Here is a 16,772-nt window from a genome sequence, read left to right as displayed (position 1 = left end):
GAGCCTTCAAACTAAGAAGGATAAGAGCTTCAAGAAGAAAAAGGGTAATTGCTTCATCTGTGGCAAAGCAGGTCATTTGAAAAAGAATTGCCGAAACAAGAAAAAGAATGAGAAGAAAATCAATCTCATTGAAAGCGAGATTTTCATTGCTATGGTAACCGAGGTGAATATGGTTGATAAACCTAAAGATTGGATTATCGACACCGGTGCTACTCGGCACATCAGTGGGGATCGAAGTATGTTTTCCAAGTATTCATCGGTTATCACAGGTGAAAGGGTATTTATGAGAAATTTTAATACTTCAATTGTTGTCGGCAAGGGACAAGTAACTTTAAAATTGACCTCGGGAAAGACATTAATTTTGGACAATGTTTTTCATGTTTCCGAAATAAGGAGGAATTTGGTGTCAGGACCACTCTTGAACAAGGTAGGGTTTAAATTATCTTTTGAGTCTGACAAGATGATATTGGTTAAGAATGATGTATTTGTAGGAAAGGGTTACCTAAGTGATGGGCTCTTTGTATTAAGTGTTTCTGATGTTATGAATAAAGTATCTAGTTCTGTTTACTTTGTTGGTTCTTATGATATGTGACATGCTAGATTAGGACATTGTAGTGCTGCTTATATTAATAAAATTTGTAAGTTGGGATTAATTGATGGGAACATCAAACCCTCCTTGGACAAGTGTCCTACCTGTGTTGAGGCCAAATTTATCAAGAGGCCACATAAGTCTGTGACTAAACAAAGTAATCTTCTTAATCTTGTTCATAGTGACTTATACGATTTTAAGTCACTAGAATAAAGAGGTGGTAAGAAATACATGATAACGTTTATTGATGACTATTCAAGGTATACTATGATTTATTTGCTTGCTTCAAAGGATGAAGCGTATAATGCATTTATCTCATATAAGGCGGAAGTTGAAAATCAACTTGGGAAGAGAATTAAAAGACTTAGAACTGACAGAGGTTCAGAGTATTTTAATCTCTCTAATTTTCTTGAAAGTAATGGCATCATACATGAAACTACTGCTCCTTATCAACCAGAATTGAATGGCATAGCCGAAAGAAAAAATCGGACCTTAAAGGAAACGATGAATTCATTACTAGTAAGTTTGGGATTACCTCTTGAAATGTGGGGGGAAGCTATTTTAACGACTTGTTATATACTCAATAGAGTATCCCACAAAAAGATGGGTATGTTGCCTTTCGAGTTATGGCACAATCGAAAACCTAGCATTAAACACTTAAGAGTTTGGGGCTGTTTGGCAAAGGTAGCAATACCTGAACCAAAGAAAAGGAAACTTGGTTCTAAGACTTTTGATAGCGTATTTATAGGATACGCAATGCACAGTAATGCATACAGGTTTATGGTACTAAAGACCATAGAAGGTGTATGTGAAGAATATGACATTGTTGAGTCCAGAGATGCTGAATTTTTTGAAAATATCTTTCCTTATAAGTCAAATCAGTTGGCTAATAACAAAGTTTGTAGTGATTCGATGTTAGAAAAAGAAGTGTCAAATGATGATCATGCAATTGATGATGGTCAAGAGTTAAGTGATGACGATACAAGTCAACTACGAAAAAGTAAAAGACAAAAGAAATCTAAGTATTACGGACATGATTGGATCATTTATTTAATAAATGATGAACCTCACTGGCTTGTCTATCTAATAGATAAGGATCCTGTTACCTATAGAGAAGCAGTAACATCTCAAGATGCTGTATTCTAGAAGGAAGCAATAAAAAGTGAGTTGGATTCAATCATATCCAATCATACTTGGGAAATTGTTGATTTGCCACAAGGATCTAAGGTGTTAGATACTAAGTGGATATTCCGAAAAAAATTAAAAGCGGATGGATCACTTGACAAGTTTAAAGCAAGACTAGTGGTCAAAGGCTTTAGACAAAAGAAAAATATTGACTATTTTGACACTTTTGCTCCTGTAGCCAGAATTACTACTATAAGAGTTATGATGGCCATAGCGTCTATATATAATTTGGTGATACACCAAATGGATGTCAAGACAGCATTTTTAAATGGTGACTTGGAGGAAGAGATTTATATCAAACAAACGAAAGGTTGTAGTATTCCTGGACACGAACAAAAGGTGTGCAAATTGGTGAAGTCTTTATATGGACTTAAACAAGCACCAAAATAATGGCACGAAAAGCTTGATATTATACTACTATCCAATGGCTTTCTGGTCAATGATGCAGAAAGATGTTTGTATAGTAAATTTCATTAAGAAAGGGTGTGTTTATACTAGTTTATGTCGATGACATGTTGATAATGGGAACTAGTATGGATATAGTGAAACAAACCAAGAGTCTTTTGGTGTCTAACTTTGATACAAAAGACATGGGTGAAGTTGATGTGATTCTTGGAATAAAAATCATCAGAAAGGAGAAAGAAATTATCTTATCTCAGGCTCACTACGTTGAGAACATGCTTAAGAAGTATGGTTATTTTGATTCAAAGGCTATAAAGACACCTTTTGATCAGGGATGCCATTTACGAAAGAATTTGGGTGAACCAGTTAATCAAAAGAGATATTCTCAGATTATTGGTTCCGTTTCGTATTTGATGAATAGCACAAGGCCGGATATTGCTTTGGCCATTGGGAAATTGAGTCAATTCACTCATAACCCTGGGGAAGAGCATTGGCATGCTATTAACAGGTTAATGAGGTACCTAAAAGGTACGATGAATTATGGTCTTCATTATAGCAGAATACTGGCTGTACTAGAAGGTTATTGTGATGCTAATTGGATCTCAGATACGAATGAATCCTTAGCAACTAGTGGGTATGTATTCACGCTCGGTGGTGGAGCAATTTCTTGGAAATCTGTAAAACAATTGTGTAGTACAGGTTCCACCATGGAAGCTGAATTTATTGCCTTAGAAAAGACAGGAACTAAAGCCGAATGGCTCAGGAATGTTGTGACGAATATTCCATTGTGGCCAAAACCGGTGCCTTCTATCTCACTTCACTGTGATTGTATGGCAGCTATAGCAAAAGCAAAGAATAGGGTATACAATGGAAAAATGAGACATACGTCTACGTCATAATTTTGTTAGGCAATATATAAGTGAAGGGACGATAGCTATCGACTATGTGAAATCCAAAAGGAATCTTGCGGATGTGTTCACAAAACCTATGCCTACAGTACTTCTTAATGAAGCATCTAAAGGAATGAGCTTGAGGCCTGTGTCATAGGTCATGTGATGGAAACCCAACCTATGTGAAGAGGACTAATCCTGAATTAGGTTCAAAGGGTACAAACGAAGTCACTAGGAGACCTGTATAGTACTACTATGTATTTGCTCATTCTGGTTAAATGGTAAAGTAGTACCACCACAATGAAAAGAGGTTGAGTTATAAGACTCTTAATTAGTCGAATCCTACGAAATGTGGGGGTGTGTTAACTGTGGTGCACATTGACTAACCTAAATGAATGTAGGGGGTGGAGCCGCCTACCGATAAGAGTTTTTAAAAGGCGAACTCTTTAAACATTCATGAGAACAAGATAGGGGACAAGGTCATATAATGTCCAATTTTATATTTAAGACGAGGTCCGAACGTCGACTAGTAGGATATGGATGGTGAGCTAGCCAGCTACACAGAAGAGGAAAGGTTCAAGAAGTCTAACTTCACCCGTACTCTGTAGCGTAGTTCATCAGACCTAGTGTAGGTTCAAGTCCGCAAGACATCTCCAACGATGTGTCCTACTATGTCTAAATTTTACTCAGTAGTCTGTTCCGTTTTATCGATATTTTGAAACTTGTGGGGGATTGTTGGATTTTGTGTTTTCAAAAAGTAATTTCAAAACTTTCTTTTTTTTTGAAATATTCTTTTTGAAATATAAGTTTCAAATATGAAAAACCCTTTCCCTCCACTTTGTTTTGATTTTGTTGGAAACACTTGTATATGTGTGTGCATGGTGGTTTGAACCAAGGACCTCTTGTATAATCTTGTAAGGAAACTTGAAAAGGCATGAGAACCTCTTCAAGTTTAGTCCCACATTGGTTAGGAAAAAGTAGAAAAGTGAGCTAATATGAGCTCATGTAGCTTACAAGGGATAGAGGGTTCTAAGGGAAGTCTCCCTTGTCCCATGTGTGAGGTTAGGGTCCGGGGTGCTTTTCACACATGCGCGAGCGCCGAGCCGAGCCGAGCTGGGCCGTAGCCGTGGTGAAGTACATGCACCCATACGTAGGGACCTGGTATGTACTGTACACCTACCTATACATCTATACGTAGAGGGGTCTGTATATGGGGTGTACATGTACAGGTGTGTAGAGACACATCCTATACGTACAGGTACTAGTGGGCTTATAAAAGCAAATGGGCTTTGGGCTTCAAGAATTAATTCGGGTGAGTGTTTCCAGTGCTCTCTGCATTCTGTTTGCTTCTTATCTTCTTCTTCTTCCTTTCTGATTACACCTTAAGGAAAGTACTCTCTGTACGACTCCACTTGTGTTCCTACTTGCTGTTTTGGAAGAAACAAGAAGACAGTCATCGTTGTACTGTAAGTTGTTTTGTTTCTGTATTTATTTTGTTATTTCATTCGGGTATATATATATTTACATACAAGCAAATTCTGTCAAGTCTTATACCGGTTGCCTGGAATACTATTCTCTAACAGAGCTCTTCGACTGTGCCTACTACTCCCCTAAGTACATATCCAGGTCTCAATTCCATGCCAAATCGGATCTTGTCAAGGCCATTGCAGAGAGATGGAAGAAACCCAACCTTATGGCCCAAGTCCCTCTCCACCCACTCGACCCTCTCACTATACTAGAAATCAACTAGGCACGAACCATCCTGTCCTCCTACTCACCTTTCTCCTCTTCCTCCTTCACTATCCACTCTCTTTAAACGCTTAGGAATCAGAATCGTCAATCTTTAAACGCTTGCACCTCCCACTTCTCTTCATCAATGCTTGAGATCTTGTGAGTCAGAGTATGATCTGGTGAAGGTTTTGGTCGGATCTGGAAAATTCTGTAAACAGAGACTCCTAGGTTTAATTAGATCAGATTTTTCTGAGATCTGGATTTAATAAATTTTAGGGTTGTTTCTTTCTCTTAATTGGAATAAGATCTTGGAAGATGTTAGCTAGATCCAGAGGAGTTGCAGGAAAGGAGTGGGGTATTTTAGGTTGAAGATGAAGGTTGGATAGTATTGTAAATTTAATTCTAATGTTTTTGGGGATTAGTAGGAAATAAGGCTTGCAGAGCTCAAGCAATAGCCTCAGCTCTCTCTGTTCATCTTCAATCGATCTCTTTACATCAATGTATACCCTCTCTCGTGTGTGTTTGTTCTCCAAGAGTTGAGCTCTAGCATTTATGCAAAACCCATGGGAGGGTGTAATTTCATCTTTTTTGTTCAAGCAAATTCAAGTCGGGAGGGGAGGAAGGGGTGTGGTGGTGGTTTAGGTTGCAGGGGGTAGGGGTGGGTGGGTTGGGTTGCTGCAGGTGATGGGGCCAGTGGGGTTGCAGAGAAGAAGAAGAAGAAGAAGGGATGGTGATGGGTCCTATTAAGTTTATTTCAAGGGTAAAATTAAAAAAAAAGGAAAAAATTAAGTAATTAGGGGTATATTAATCATTTTAAGTCATGAATTACCAACACCGTACCACTTAACGGGAATGATATAACGGAGTGGGGCTGCCTGATACAACTAACCAAACTTCAGGGGGTGTGGTTGTATAATTTAGAAACACAAGGGGTCACTCTGCATTTAATACAAACCTCAGGGGGTGGCAATGTCATTTTCCCTAAAAAGAAAAGGTTCCTGAACCTAGAATAGCATTGCTAACATCCTCCCCACTCTTAAAGGCTTGACCACTCAAAAATTAGGATCAGATCAAGATATTTTCTTTTGGACTGGTCCTTGGTTCTCACACGAACCCTCCTTTGTCATCAAAATTCATTTTGGTCAACCCCCAACTAAAATTATTTCCTTCATTGAGTCATTCAATTGAAACATCAACCTTCTCCTAAATAATTTGCCCCTCGCATTGCTCACAGAATCACCAACGTCCTCCTCTCACAAGGACCTGATCATTGGTGGTGCAAACTATTTTTGACTGACCTTTTTTCCACCAAACTGGCTTCTAAATATCTTCAAACCCAATCCAATCTTAATATAGTTCGGGGCAACCACCTTACTACATCTCGTTGGTGGAGAATCCTATGGAAATTAAAAATCCACCCAAAATTCATTATCTTACTATGGAGAAATTTTCATAGTGGTATTCCGGTCAAACATCATCTAGCCAAATAGGGTAGGATTGACCCCCTATGCCTTATGTGCAATTCTCAACAGGAAACTGTGTGGCATGCTCTCTTTTCATGCACTATACCTTTTAGAATCTGGGTCTCTAGACCTGGTCTTATGAGTAATCGGCTCAATCCTGCCTCTACTCAACATTTTCTTTTGAATTTTGTTCTATTCTCTCTCATCTAACAAATCCATCTGCAATTGGATTTTTCAGTGTTATGGCTATCACCTCATACTTTATTTGGAAACATAGAAACCAAATTACTATGATGGGAACAGTTCCCAATCCAAAGACTACTATTGACAATACCAACCGATATATTGTTGAAGTACATTTATCTCGTTTTCATATTTGAGCAAAAGGAATACTTCTCCAATTAGAATGGTAATGCATCTAACCCTTGTCACAAACTTTAATATTCCTTGTCTAATGGAACCTATTTTAATCTATGCAGGACATCATAACAGAAATCTAAATATGTCAGGATGGGCTTTTGGCATTTTGTATAATACGAACTTTCTCTTGCTAGCAATAGATAGTGTTGACACAAACAATTCAATAGAGGCTTCTCAAAGGGTTAAAATATGTTTTCTCTCTTGGATTGACTAACATACAGGTGTGGAAACGCGTCTAAGGAGCTGCAGGACAATCAATTAGGATCCTCTCATCTTTCAAGTCTTTTGGATCTCTTTGTATATTTTTGAACAACTAGAATTACACTCTCGAACAATTTCATTTTATAATAGTGAGGATTATGGGTTAATTACTTTATTTAAGAAGCTTGATGTGACAGCGAGCAAACTTCGAACTTTAATTTCTTGATTGTTCTTTTCCCCCTTTGCTAAATAGCAGGTAATAATTCAAACTTTCTTCTTGGTTGTATAGAATACCATGATAAGAATGAATCAAACTCTATTTCAGCTTTTAGGATCAAACAAAAAAAAATATTCAGCTTTTAGGAGGTCGTAGTCTTGAATCAGTCACTCCTCTCTTTGTTATTTTATATTAATTGTTTCAGTGGCTATAACGAGTGATTGTTACAAAAAGGGTTAATATTAGATCTGTGATTCATCCTCTTCCAAGCCCCCATTGCGTCAAATCCTTGGAGGCACATCATGGTCTTCCAAACAACCATTATCAAGAGAAACAACCATTATCAAGAGAAACATATTATAAACAGAATGGGCAACCAAAGAGCTGACATGAAAGCAATAGTTTTTACACACACTCCAAACAAGAGTAAAATCCTAAATCACTTATATTTGAGTTGCAGGGCACTGCAATCAAGCACAAGACAATCTGGTTAAACACAATGAAATTACTCGATACAAACTCAATCTTGAAGTACAAGAGAAAAGATATCCAAGTAAGATCATCCTCTTCCAGTTCTTTGGCCTTCACTGCTTGCTTCACTCTCAAAAGCAGAGTAGTTTTCCAAGCATCCTAAACAGCAACACAGGCAGAAACAAACTATTCAGAAGAGGTACAGAGCATAAATCCATACAGACCACAAAAATAACCAATGTTCAAGTTCCTTTTTGTTTTTTTTGTCTTTATCTTTTTGATAGGTAGGTCCCCAAGGAGAGTTGAATTCATGATTGTGAGGCACTGGTCCTTGCCAACTTAGCTACCCCCTTGGGGTAGTTGCTCAAGTTCCTGCCTGAATGGAAAATGGCAGGGAAATAAAAAGTGGAAACAAAGAAGAGTGTCAATTTTTATTTTAAAAAAAAAATTCATCATATCCCAGCAACTTCATATCAGGTATCAAACAATATTGGAGGATTTTGGACCTACGGAGCAACGACTGATGACACTGCTTGAGTTGTGTAGAAAGAAGGTTCTCTCATAGTCTTTGGAAAAGGGTAAATTATGAACCCATTTGATTTCAAGGCTTCTTGAGCAAACAAAAAGAGACGAGGTACCACATGACATGGCTTCAAATACTCACCGAGACAGTGGTGACATAATTAAAGTTTTCTGCTAAAATAGAGAGCAGCAATGACATGACACAAGACACAACTTCAACATAATTTATCCCACATCATGCTTAAATTTTCTGTTATAGAAGCAATGCATCGTTCTCCACCCACCTCCCCTCCCCTTTTTGGGTGCTCATTATTTCCACTGTTTTCTAGGGCCTAGGACAACTCTTTCTGGCTCTATCAAGCAGATCTTTCTTAATGTGCTATTCAGAACCTAATATCTTTGGCATAAAATGGATCTCACAATCTTGAAGCCTCCAATTTTTAGCCGTCAATGGGGTTGTCTGTAACACATACTTTGTAGTTTGTATGCCTTTTTTTATCAGCTAAAAGACGTTTACACTGTCACAGGGTGCACTAATTAGCCGTCTGGCAGGCATGAATAGACACAGGTAGCACTATATGATGAGAGAAACCTACACCCATTTCATACGTAAATTTTACCCCAAATGAGCAATGAACTGGTAAAAGGACCATAATAAGTACCCTAACTTACAAAAAAACTTCATAATTAATCAATCTATTGGTACAGTTGTTAATTTGCCCTTCTGAACTAATTAACTAACAAGGCACTTACTCGTCCATTTCAACATCCTCATTTTGGCTAACATTTACCATGGAAATCTTCTTTCTTGATGGCTGAAATTACTAGTTCTCGAGTTGTATCTTATACAATCCAATTCAACAATTAATCTCTAGAAAGATATTGATCACGTATTAAAGGAAAAAAATAAGAGAAAAAGAAACTTGCAATGTGAAATGAAGACAAATGGGGCCACCAATGAGCATAAGACTTTGTTAAAATTTGGATTCTTTAAAAGGACAATGTGAAGCCTCGAAGAGTGAGGTAAATGAGAATGATTTGAAGACAAACTCAATAGTTGAAGGGCCAATACATGAAATACGAATCCCGAATGGGCTAGTTAGATTACAGCACCAAAGACACTATACAATGTTACTACGCAGTTCTGGCTGTATTTGATGCGTCATCTATATCATTAGTCCAATTGTCAGCACAACTAAAAACCAGAGAATTGAAGTGCCTAGGTAACAATACACAATGCTACTCAATGCAAGTACCAGTTGGGTTTGCATTCTTGATGATCCAAGGATGCTCCATGATCTTCAGAAGTGAAAGCCTTTTTGTGGAGTCCTTCACAAGAAGCTGCACATTTTTCCAGGTAAATCACTTCATCATTTATGGCATAAACTAAAACAAAGTTGCTTATGAATGACTTACTCGACTGATGAGATTTTTTGCTTCTGCAGACACATACGGGGTAGGAGGGAAACTCAAGTCAACTTTTACTATCCTGTATACCAAACCGATGCATTATTCAGTATGCTACCCCTCTCTCTCTCTCTCTCTCTCTCTTTCTAGTTGACAAATGGGCCATCCCCCTGCCAACCAATCAATTTTAACCTGATTGAAAAACAGTAACATCAAATTGAAGCCTTCTCTTACCTTCTGAACGTGTTGGTCTGACTCTCAGCCTCAAATGGAGGGACCCCATAAAGGAACTCATAGCAAAGAACTCCCAAAGTCCAGTTATCAACCGCATAATCATGGGCTTTGTTTTCTACCATTTCTGGAGCTAGATAGTCCAAAGTTCCACACATGGTGTGTCTTTTGCTTCTGGACTGGACAGACCATCCAAAGTCAGCAATTTTGAGTCGACCCTGCATACATAAAATATGATTGGATTCGTTAGATAAAAAAAAAGGGCGTACCCAGTTCACGAGGCTCCTGCCACTGCAGAGTCTGGGGAGGGTCATAATGTTTGCAGCCTTAACCCTGCTTTCATAGAGAGGCTGTTTCCAGACTCAAACCCATGACCACTTGGTCACAGGTTGGATTCCTTAGATATGCCCATAAAAAATGTAGTTATTCTATTATTTTTTATCTAGGTTCAAACATTAAACAAACTGAGTCACTTATGGTAATCTAATTTAGAAAATGCCAATTTCCAAACTTAGTAAAGTTCATCAACATTGATATAACATAGTTGGGTCCAAATCCGTATTTGCGTACTAACTAAAGAGAAGTCCATTTATGTATTAACACTGAAAATCACATCTGAAGAATTCTAAAACATAGTAAATAGACAAACTACTAGAAGAAATAATAAAGACCTTGTTCAGTGATTTGTAACTTGACTCTGAAATTTCCAAATATTAAGTTAAGCAAGGAGAGAGGGGGGGGGGGGGAGGATAACAATGTTTTTCATATAATTAGAATGTATCCCACAAAATTGCAATTAGTAGAATACACAGACACAGGAGCTAGCCCAAAACCCCTGTTTATAATGATCCAAATTCATTATCTAAACCTCACAACTGGGTATGCTGCCATTTTTTATCTTTTTTTTTTCTTTTCACAATGAATATGTTACTTGATGTCGACTAAAAAAAAAAGTGAAGGAGACGATCTCTGTAGTGCACCTCAAAATCAAGCAATAAGTTCTCTGGCTTGATGTCCCGGTGAATTACATGTTTGTCGTGGCAGTAGGCCAATGCTCGCGTGAGGCTTGCAATGTACTACAACGCAAAAGGAACATCATAAAAAACCCTAGAACAATAGTAGGATAAGAACAATAATCATAAAACAAAAATTAACAAAAAGGAAGAACTCATACAGTGGCGGCATGCTTTTCTGAGAGGTGGCCGGACTTCCTAAGCTCTCCGTAAAGCTCCCCCCTATGAGCGTACTCAAGAATCAAGAATATGCGTTCTTCGTCGTGAAACCAACCATAGAGACGGAGAACATTGGGATGACTGAGACTGCTCTGTATCTCCATTTCCCTCCGCAGCTGGTTGTGAAGACGGTACTTTTCAATCTGCTCTTTGAATATAACCTTGAGTGCTACTATGCATTTGCTCTATACAAACAGAATGAACACCACAAAGATTAAGTTATTGAGGGAATTGAAATTGAAATTCTAATTTAAAATTGTAGGGTTTTACCTTCTTCTCTCTGGCGAGGTAGACTCTCCCAAACTTTCCTTTCCCAATAGGCTTCCCGATATCGAAATCTTGCAAGGACCATTTCTTTGAAGGCTGTTGTTCTTCCTTATTCCGATTGGGTTCCTGAATTTGGGAAACCATTTGAGGGTTTTGTTGATCTGATCTAAAATTCTAATGGATCCCTAGAAACCTTTCCCATTAAAGAAACAATAATGTTTGATTAGATCCTTCTTACCATACTTGCTGATCTGCTCATCTCCTAAATCCCAAACTTGCAGAGAAACTTCAAACGAGATGCAAGCAGGTAAACGGTAAACCCGTAAAAAAGAGGAGAGGAGGGAAGACCTGAAGACCTTGAACAGTTTGGAATTCGAAATGGATTCGGCTCCTCTCCTTGAAGGAGATCTCCCAATGAGCTAAAGACTCACCTATCTACATAAACATTTTAGTGTATTCGAATAGAAAAAAAAAATGATTCCATATCTATCAACCAGGTTAAGAAACTTAATATCCAACAGTTTAAAAAACAAAAAAAAAAAAGGAACCAAGCAAAAATCAAGTCGACTAGATAAAATCAAATGATTCGGATCAAGGTAAGAGTATACGAGGATGCATTCATAATTCGACACACCGCAATCCTAACAGTGATATATCCCAAACTCTCAGGTTTAATTGCAAAACCGTAAGAAGAAATGAAAGAGATCCTTGACGAAACTAGGAAAACCCTACAGTGATTTATCCCAGAATCTCATGTTTATACGAAAAAAAGAACATGAGAAACAAGAAGCTAGGTTTCGAGTGCTTACCAGAGCAAACCTTCATTCGAGGCGAGAGGAGTCGCAGGCAGAAGCTATGGTTCAAGTGCTCTTCCAAAGAAGTTCGAAATTGAGTCGTGTTTGCTCAAAGGAAGACGAAGTGCGAAAATGAGTTGCAGCCGAGTGGAAAAATAGGGCTTTGCAGAAGAGCGGAGAGGAGTCGCAGCAAAGGAAGAAGGTTCTTCACTCTGAGATGAGTAGCGTCAGCGTCTGCGTCTGCTGAGGAAGGAAGACGAAGATGATACGAACAAAGGGGGGAAATCCGAAAATGAGAGGATTTTTCAATTCATGTCCATCGGGTTTGGGTAGAGGAGGAGTCGGGTCTCCCAAGAGTTGGGTTTTTTTTAATTGAAAACCGGGTTTTTTTTCTCACCATTAGATGAGAATATGAAAGATGTCAACTTTCAGTGCCTCATTGGCCCCACATTGGGAGATCTCCTTCAAGGAGAGGAGCCGAATCCATTCGAAATGATCGATTTGACCGGCTGTAGGGGTAAAAACTAAAAATCACCGTCTCATCCGGTTGTAATCTAATTTGATTTTTTTTTTCTCCTTTCTTATTACTCCACCTGTGATGAGAAGCTCTCTACACGCCAATTCCTGCCAAGAGGCGAAGCTGCGAGAGGTCAGACGCAGGGACGACCTCTGTCTTGTATCTATGTGTGTTTGACGAATCTGTTGCACAAAGAAATCTGCTACATTTTGCTTCCTGCAAGATTCAATTCTAGAATGGAAATTGTCACAGAGGATGTAGAACGAAGAAATCCCCCTCTCACCGGAACTCACTCTACTTCTTTATTGTTAAGAATCTTTCTGGAATCCTCCCTCGTGGAAGACCAGGGCCTCTGGTGTATTACCATGGGAGTGCCCAGTGGTTTAGGCTCTTCCTTTGTTTTTTTTTTACCCTTGATGGTGGTTAGCTGTCATGATCCACCTTGATCCCTCTAAACCGCCAGTGTGTCCATACTGGTCCATCTTTCAGATACATGGTTCGTTCCGGTTTTTACTACCAACCGTGTGATGATTGGGCTTAACGCATGCCTAAGCTTTCTTGGGCTCCAAGTCATTCCACATGTCGTTTCTAGATTGGCTGGATGAAATATGGTGTATCATTTGCCTCCTACTCCCTTTGTCTTTTTTAAGGCATAGGAGGATAATTCCGAGCATAAACTTGCCTGAGATCACGTTGGGCAAACCATAACCAATGATATTGGAGGATAATGATGCTTGTATCAATGATCGGCTCCTTGTCATCCACCATGTTCGGTCGCATTAATGATACATCCGCAGTGCGTGTATCATTCTGTGTACACCATTGTCAATGCGTGTACCATTCTGTATACACCACTTGTTTGCAATTCTGTGTACATTGCCCGTATACCATTCTATGCAGCGCTAGTCCCTCAAACGAACATCTCTCGATCGTGGTACGGATCTAACTTCACACTGATCAATTGTACTTCATCATGCAATTACTCCACTTGCACGGCTTCAACATTCATCGGTATTTCGGTTTACCTTCATATACTGATGTGGTGGAACTCTGGTAGGTGGGTATCAGCATCGCCATCGACACCATCTGCATCTCATCATCTTGTTGTACATTTCCCCCATCATTAGTATTATGAGAGAGGATCTAGAACAAGAGTAATGAGACATCAGTACGAACACTTGAGGTTTGACAGGAACTAGACAACATCGCCATCTGAGTAAACGGCAATGGTGGTGCTATTTTTCATAGTGGTATTCCGGTCAAACATCATCCAGCCAAATAGAGTAGGATTGACCCCTATGCCTTATGTGCAATTCTCAACAGGAAGCTGTGTGGCATGCGCTCTTTTCATGCACCATACCTATTAGAATCTGGGTCTCTAGACCTGGTCTTATGACTAATCGACTCAATCTTGCCTCTACTCAACATTTTCTTTTGGATTTTGTTCTATTCTCTCTCATCTAACAAATCCATCTGCAATTGGGTTTTTCAGTGTTGTGGCTATCACCTCATACTTTATTTGGAAACACAGAAACCAAGTTAATATGATGGGAACAGTTCCCAATCCAAGACTATTATTGACTATACCAACCGATATATTGTTGAAGTGCATTTTATCTCCTTTTCATATTGAGCAATAGGAATACTTCTCAAATGAGAAAGCAATGCATTCAACCCTTGTCACAACTTAATATTCCTTATATAATGGAACTTATTTTAATAATCTATGCAGGACATCATAATAGAAATCTAAATATATCAAGATGGGCTTTTGGCATTTTGTATAACAGGAACTTTGTCTTTGTAGCAGTAGATAGTGTTGAGTGTTGACACAAACATTCAATAGAAGCAGATGGAAACGTGTTAAATTATGTTTATCCTAATGAACTTTGTCTGTCTTTGTTTTTTCAGTGTTCAAGTGTTGAGTGTTGGCAGGAACTTTGTCTTTGCCAGGGAGCTTCTCCAAGGGTTAAATTATGTTTTTTTCTCTTGGATGGACTATAACATACAGGAGTGGCGAGCCGCAGGACACAATCAAATAGGATCCTCTCATCTCTCAAGTCTTTTTGGAACTATTTGTATATTTTTGAACAACTAGAGTTCTACTCTCGCCGGGGGAATTTGGTTTCTGCTACAGGATCTGTAAACGGTATTATATCCTATTTGTATAGTTTTTAACAACTAAGACTCGTATTCTCGAAGAGGGGGGGGGGGGGGGTTTGGTTTCTGCTACAGGATCTGTAAACGATATTATATCTTTGCTTTAATGCGTGAGTTTTCTTTTATCATAAAAAAAAGGTGGGAAGGGAGCAACTCAAAGTCGATGAGAAGCAAGGTTCAAAATCCAGGTATCGATCATTGCCAAAAAATTTTTGGATCGGTACAAATCGGTCAAAAAACCTCTCAAAATTGTTTTTTTATGGATTGGGTCATGTATTGACCAAAGTTGGTGGGTGTTTTGATCTCGGGATTGGATCGGTCAATATCAATTGGTATCGGTCAATATCGGTCAAGATAATATAAAAAATAAAACAAAAACTTAAAACTTTGAAAAAATAAAAAAAAATTCAATTAAATCAGTCAAGGATCGGATCGGCCGATCCAACCGAATTAGCAGATCCAAAGAATAATCCAATCATTTCCGTATCGATCAAATCTAAGGATCCGCCTCAACCAATACCGATCCAATCCGACCGATATCGACCGATCCGATCCAAGATTACGAACCATGCTGAGAAGGGGAAGGGGAAGAAATGATTGTTCTTTTCCCCTTTTGCTAAATAGCAGGTAATAATTCAGACTTTCTTCTTGGTTGTATAGAATACCATGATAAGAATGAATCAAACTCTATTTCAGCTTTTAGGAGGTCGTAGTCTTGAATCAGTCACCCCTCTTTGTTATTTTATATTAATTGTTTCAGTGGCTATAACGAGTGATTGTTACAAAAAAGGTTAATCATAGATCTGTGATTCATCCTCTTCCAAGCCCCCATTGCGTCAAATCCTTGGAGGCACATCAAGGTCGTCCAAACAACCATTATCAAGAGAAACATATTATAAACAGAATGGGCAACCACAGAGCTGACATGAAAGCAATAGTTTTTCCACACACTCCAAGCAAGAGTAAAATCCTAAATCACTTGTATTAGAGTTGCAAGCACTGTAATTAAGCACAAGACAATCTGGTTAAACACAATACAATTACTCGACACAAACTCAATCTGGAAGTACAAGAGAAAAGATATTCAAGTAAGATCATCCTCTTCCAGTTCTTTGGCCTTCACTGCTTGCTTCACTCTCAAAAGAAGAGTAGTTTTCCAAGCATCCTAAACAGCAACACATGCAGAAACAAACTATTCAGAAGAGGTACAGGGCATAAATCCATATAGACCACAAATATAACCAATGCTCAAGTTCCTTTTCTTTCTTTTTGATAGGTAGGTCCCCAAGGAGAGTTGAACTCATGATTGTGAGGCGTTGGCCCTTGCCAACTCAGCTACCCCCCCCCCCTGGGGTAGTTGCTTAAGTTCCTGCCTGAATGGAAAATGGCAGGGAAATAAAAATGTGGAAACAAAAGAAGGGTGTCAAATTTTTTTTTAAAAAAAAATCACTATACAAGCAACTTCATATCAGGTATCAAAAAATGTTGGAGGAATTTGGACCTATGGAGCAACGACTGACGACACTGCTTGAGTTGTGTAGAAAGAACGGTCTCTCATGGTCTCTGGAAAAGGGTAAATTATGAACCCATTTGATTTCAAGGCTTCTTGAGCAAACAAAAAGAGACGAGGTACCACATGGCTTCAAATATTCACCGAAACGGTTGTGACATAATTAAAATTTTCTGCTAAAATAGAGAGCAGCAATGACATGACACAAGACACAACTTCAACATACTTCATCCCACATTATGCTTAAATTTTCTGTTATAGAAGCAATAGAAGCAATGCATCGTTCTCCTCCCCCCCCCCCCCCCTTTTTGGACGTTCATTATTTCCACTGTTTTGTAGGGCCTAGGACAACTCTTTTTGGCTCTATCAAGCAGATCTTTTTTAATGCACTATTCAGAACCTAATATCTTTCGCATAAAATGAATCTCACAATCTTGAAGCCTTCAATTTTTAGCCGTCAATGGGGTTGTCTGTAACAGATACTTTGTAGTTTGTGTGCCTTTTTTTATCAGCTAAAAGACGTTTACACTGTTACAGGGTGCACTAATTAGCCATCTGGCAGG

At 38.6% G+C, this 16,772-nt stretch overlaps 1 protein-coding gene across 4 annotated transcripts; it reads right to left on the bottom strand.

The window, feature by feature from the left end:
• Positions 1–386: 386 nt before the first annotated feature.
• On the bottom strand, positions 387–11,526 carry LOC122647857 (serine/threonine-protein kinase Aurora-3-like). Of its 4 annotated transcripts, XR_006330983.1 has the most exons (8): positions 11,467–11,526; positions 11,232–11,354; positions 10,904–11,146; positions 10,710–10,805; positions 9,733–9,947; positions 9,508–9,580; positions 9,138–9,432; positions 387–415 (listed from the first exon to the last, which is right to left on the bottom strand). XR_006330983.1 is itself a non-coding variant. In XM_043841160.1 (7 exons), exons 1-7 carry the CDS (start codon positions 11,485–11,487, stop codon positions 9,331–9,333), a joined length of 873 nt encoding a protein of 290 aa, XP_043697095.1. In that variant the 5' UTR covers positions 11,488–11,526; the 3' UTR covers positions 9,031–9,330. The 4 variants fall into 4 exon arrangements, 3 of the variants coding, with proteins under 3 accessions (XP_043697095.1, XP_043697096.1, XP_043697097.1); XM_043841160.1 differs by lacking the exon at positions 387–415 and having other exon boundaries at positions 9,031–9,432; XM_043841161.1 differs by lacking the exon at positions 387–415 and having other exon boundaries at positions 9,031–9,432; positions 9,733–9,908.
• Positions 11,527–16,772: the final 5,246 nt, after the last annotated feature.

The sequence above is a fragment of the Telopea speciosissima genome, unplaced genomic scaffold (assembly GCF_018873765.1).
Source record: "Telopea speciosissima isolate NSW1024214 ecotype Mountain lineage unplaced genomic scaffold, Tspe_v1 Tspe_v1.0237, whole genome shotgun sequence".
Classification (NCBI taxonomy): Eukaryota; Viridiplantae; Streptophyta; class Magnoliopsida; order Proteales; family Proteaceae; genus Telopea; species Telopea speciosissima.
Note: the sequence above shows the minus strand (reverse complement) of the source record. Positions and strands in the feature narration are given on the sequence as shown.

Coding starts and splice junctions, on each gene's coding strand:
- LOC122647857 (XM_043841160.1), bottom strand. CDS start 11,487: ATGAGCAGATCAGCAAGTATG. Junction 11,355..11,466: donor TGAGCAGATCAGCAAGTATG/GTAAGAAGGATC, acceptor TCCCAAATTCAG/GAACCCAATCGGAATAAGGA. Junction 9,948..10,709: donor ACTTATTGCTTGATTTTGAG/GTGCACTACAGA, acceptor TTATGTATGCAG/GGTCGACTCAAAATTGCTGA.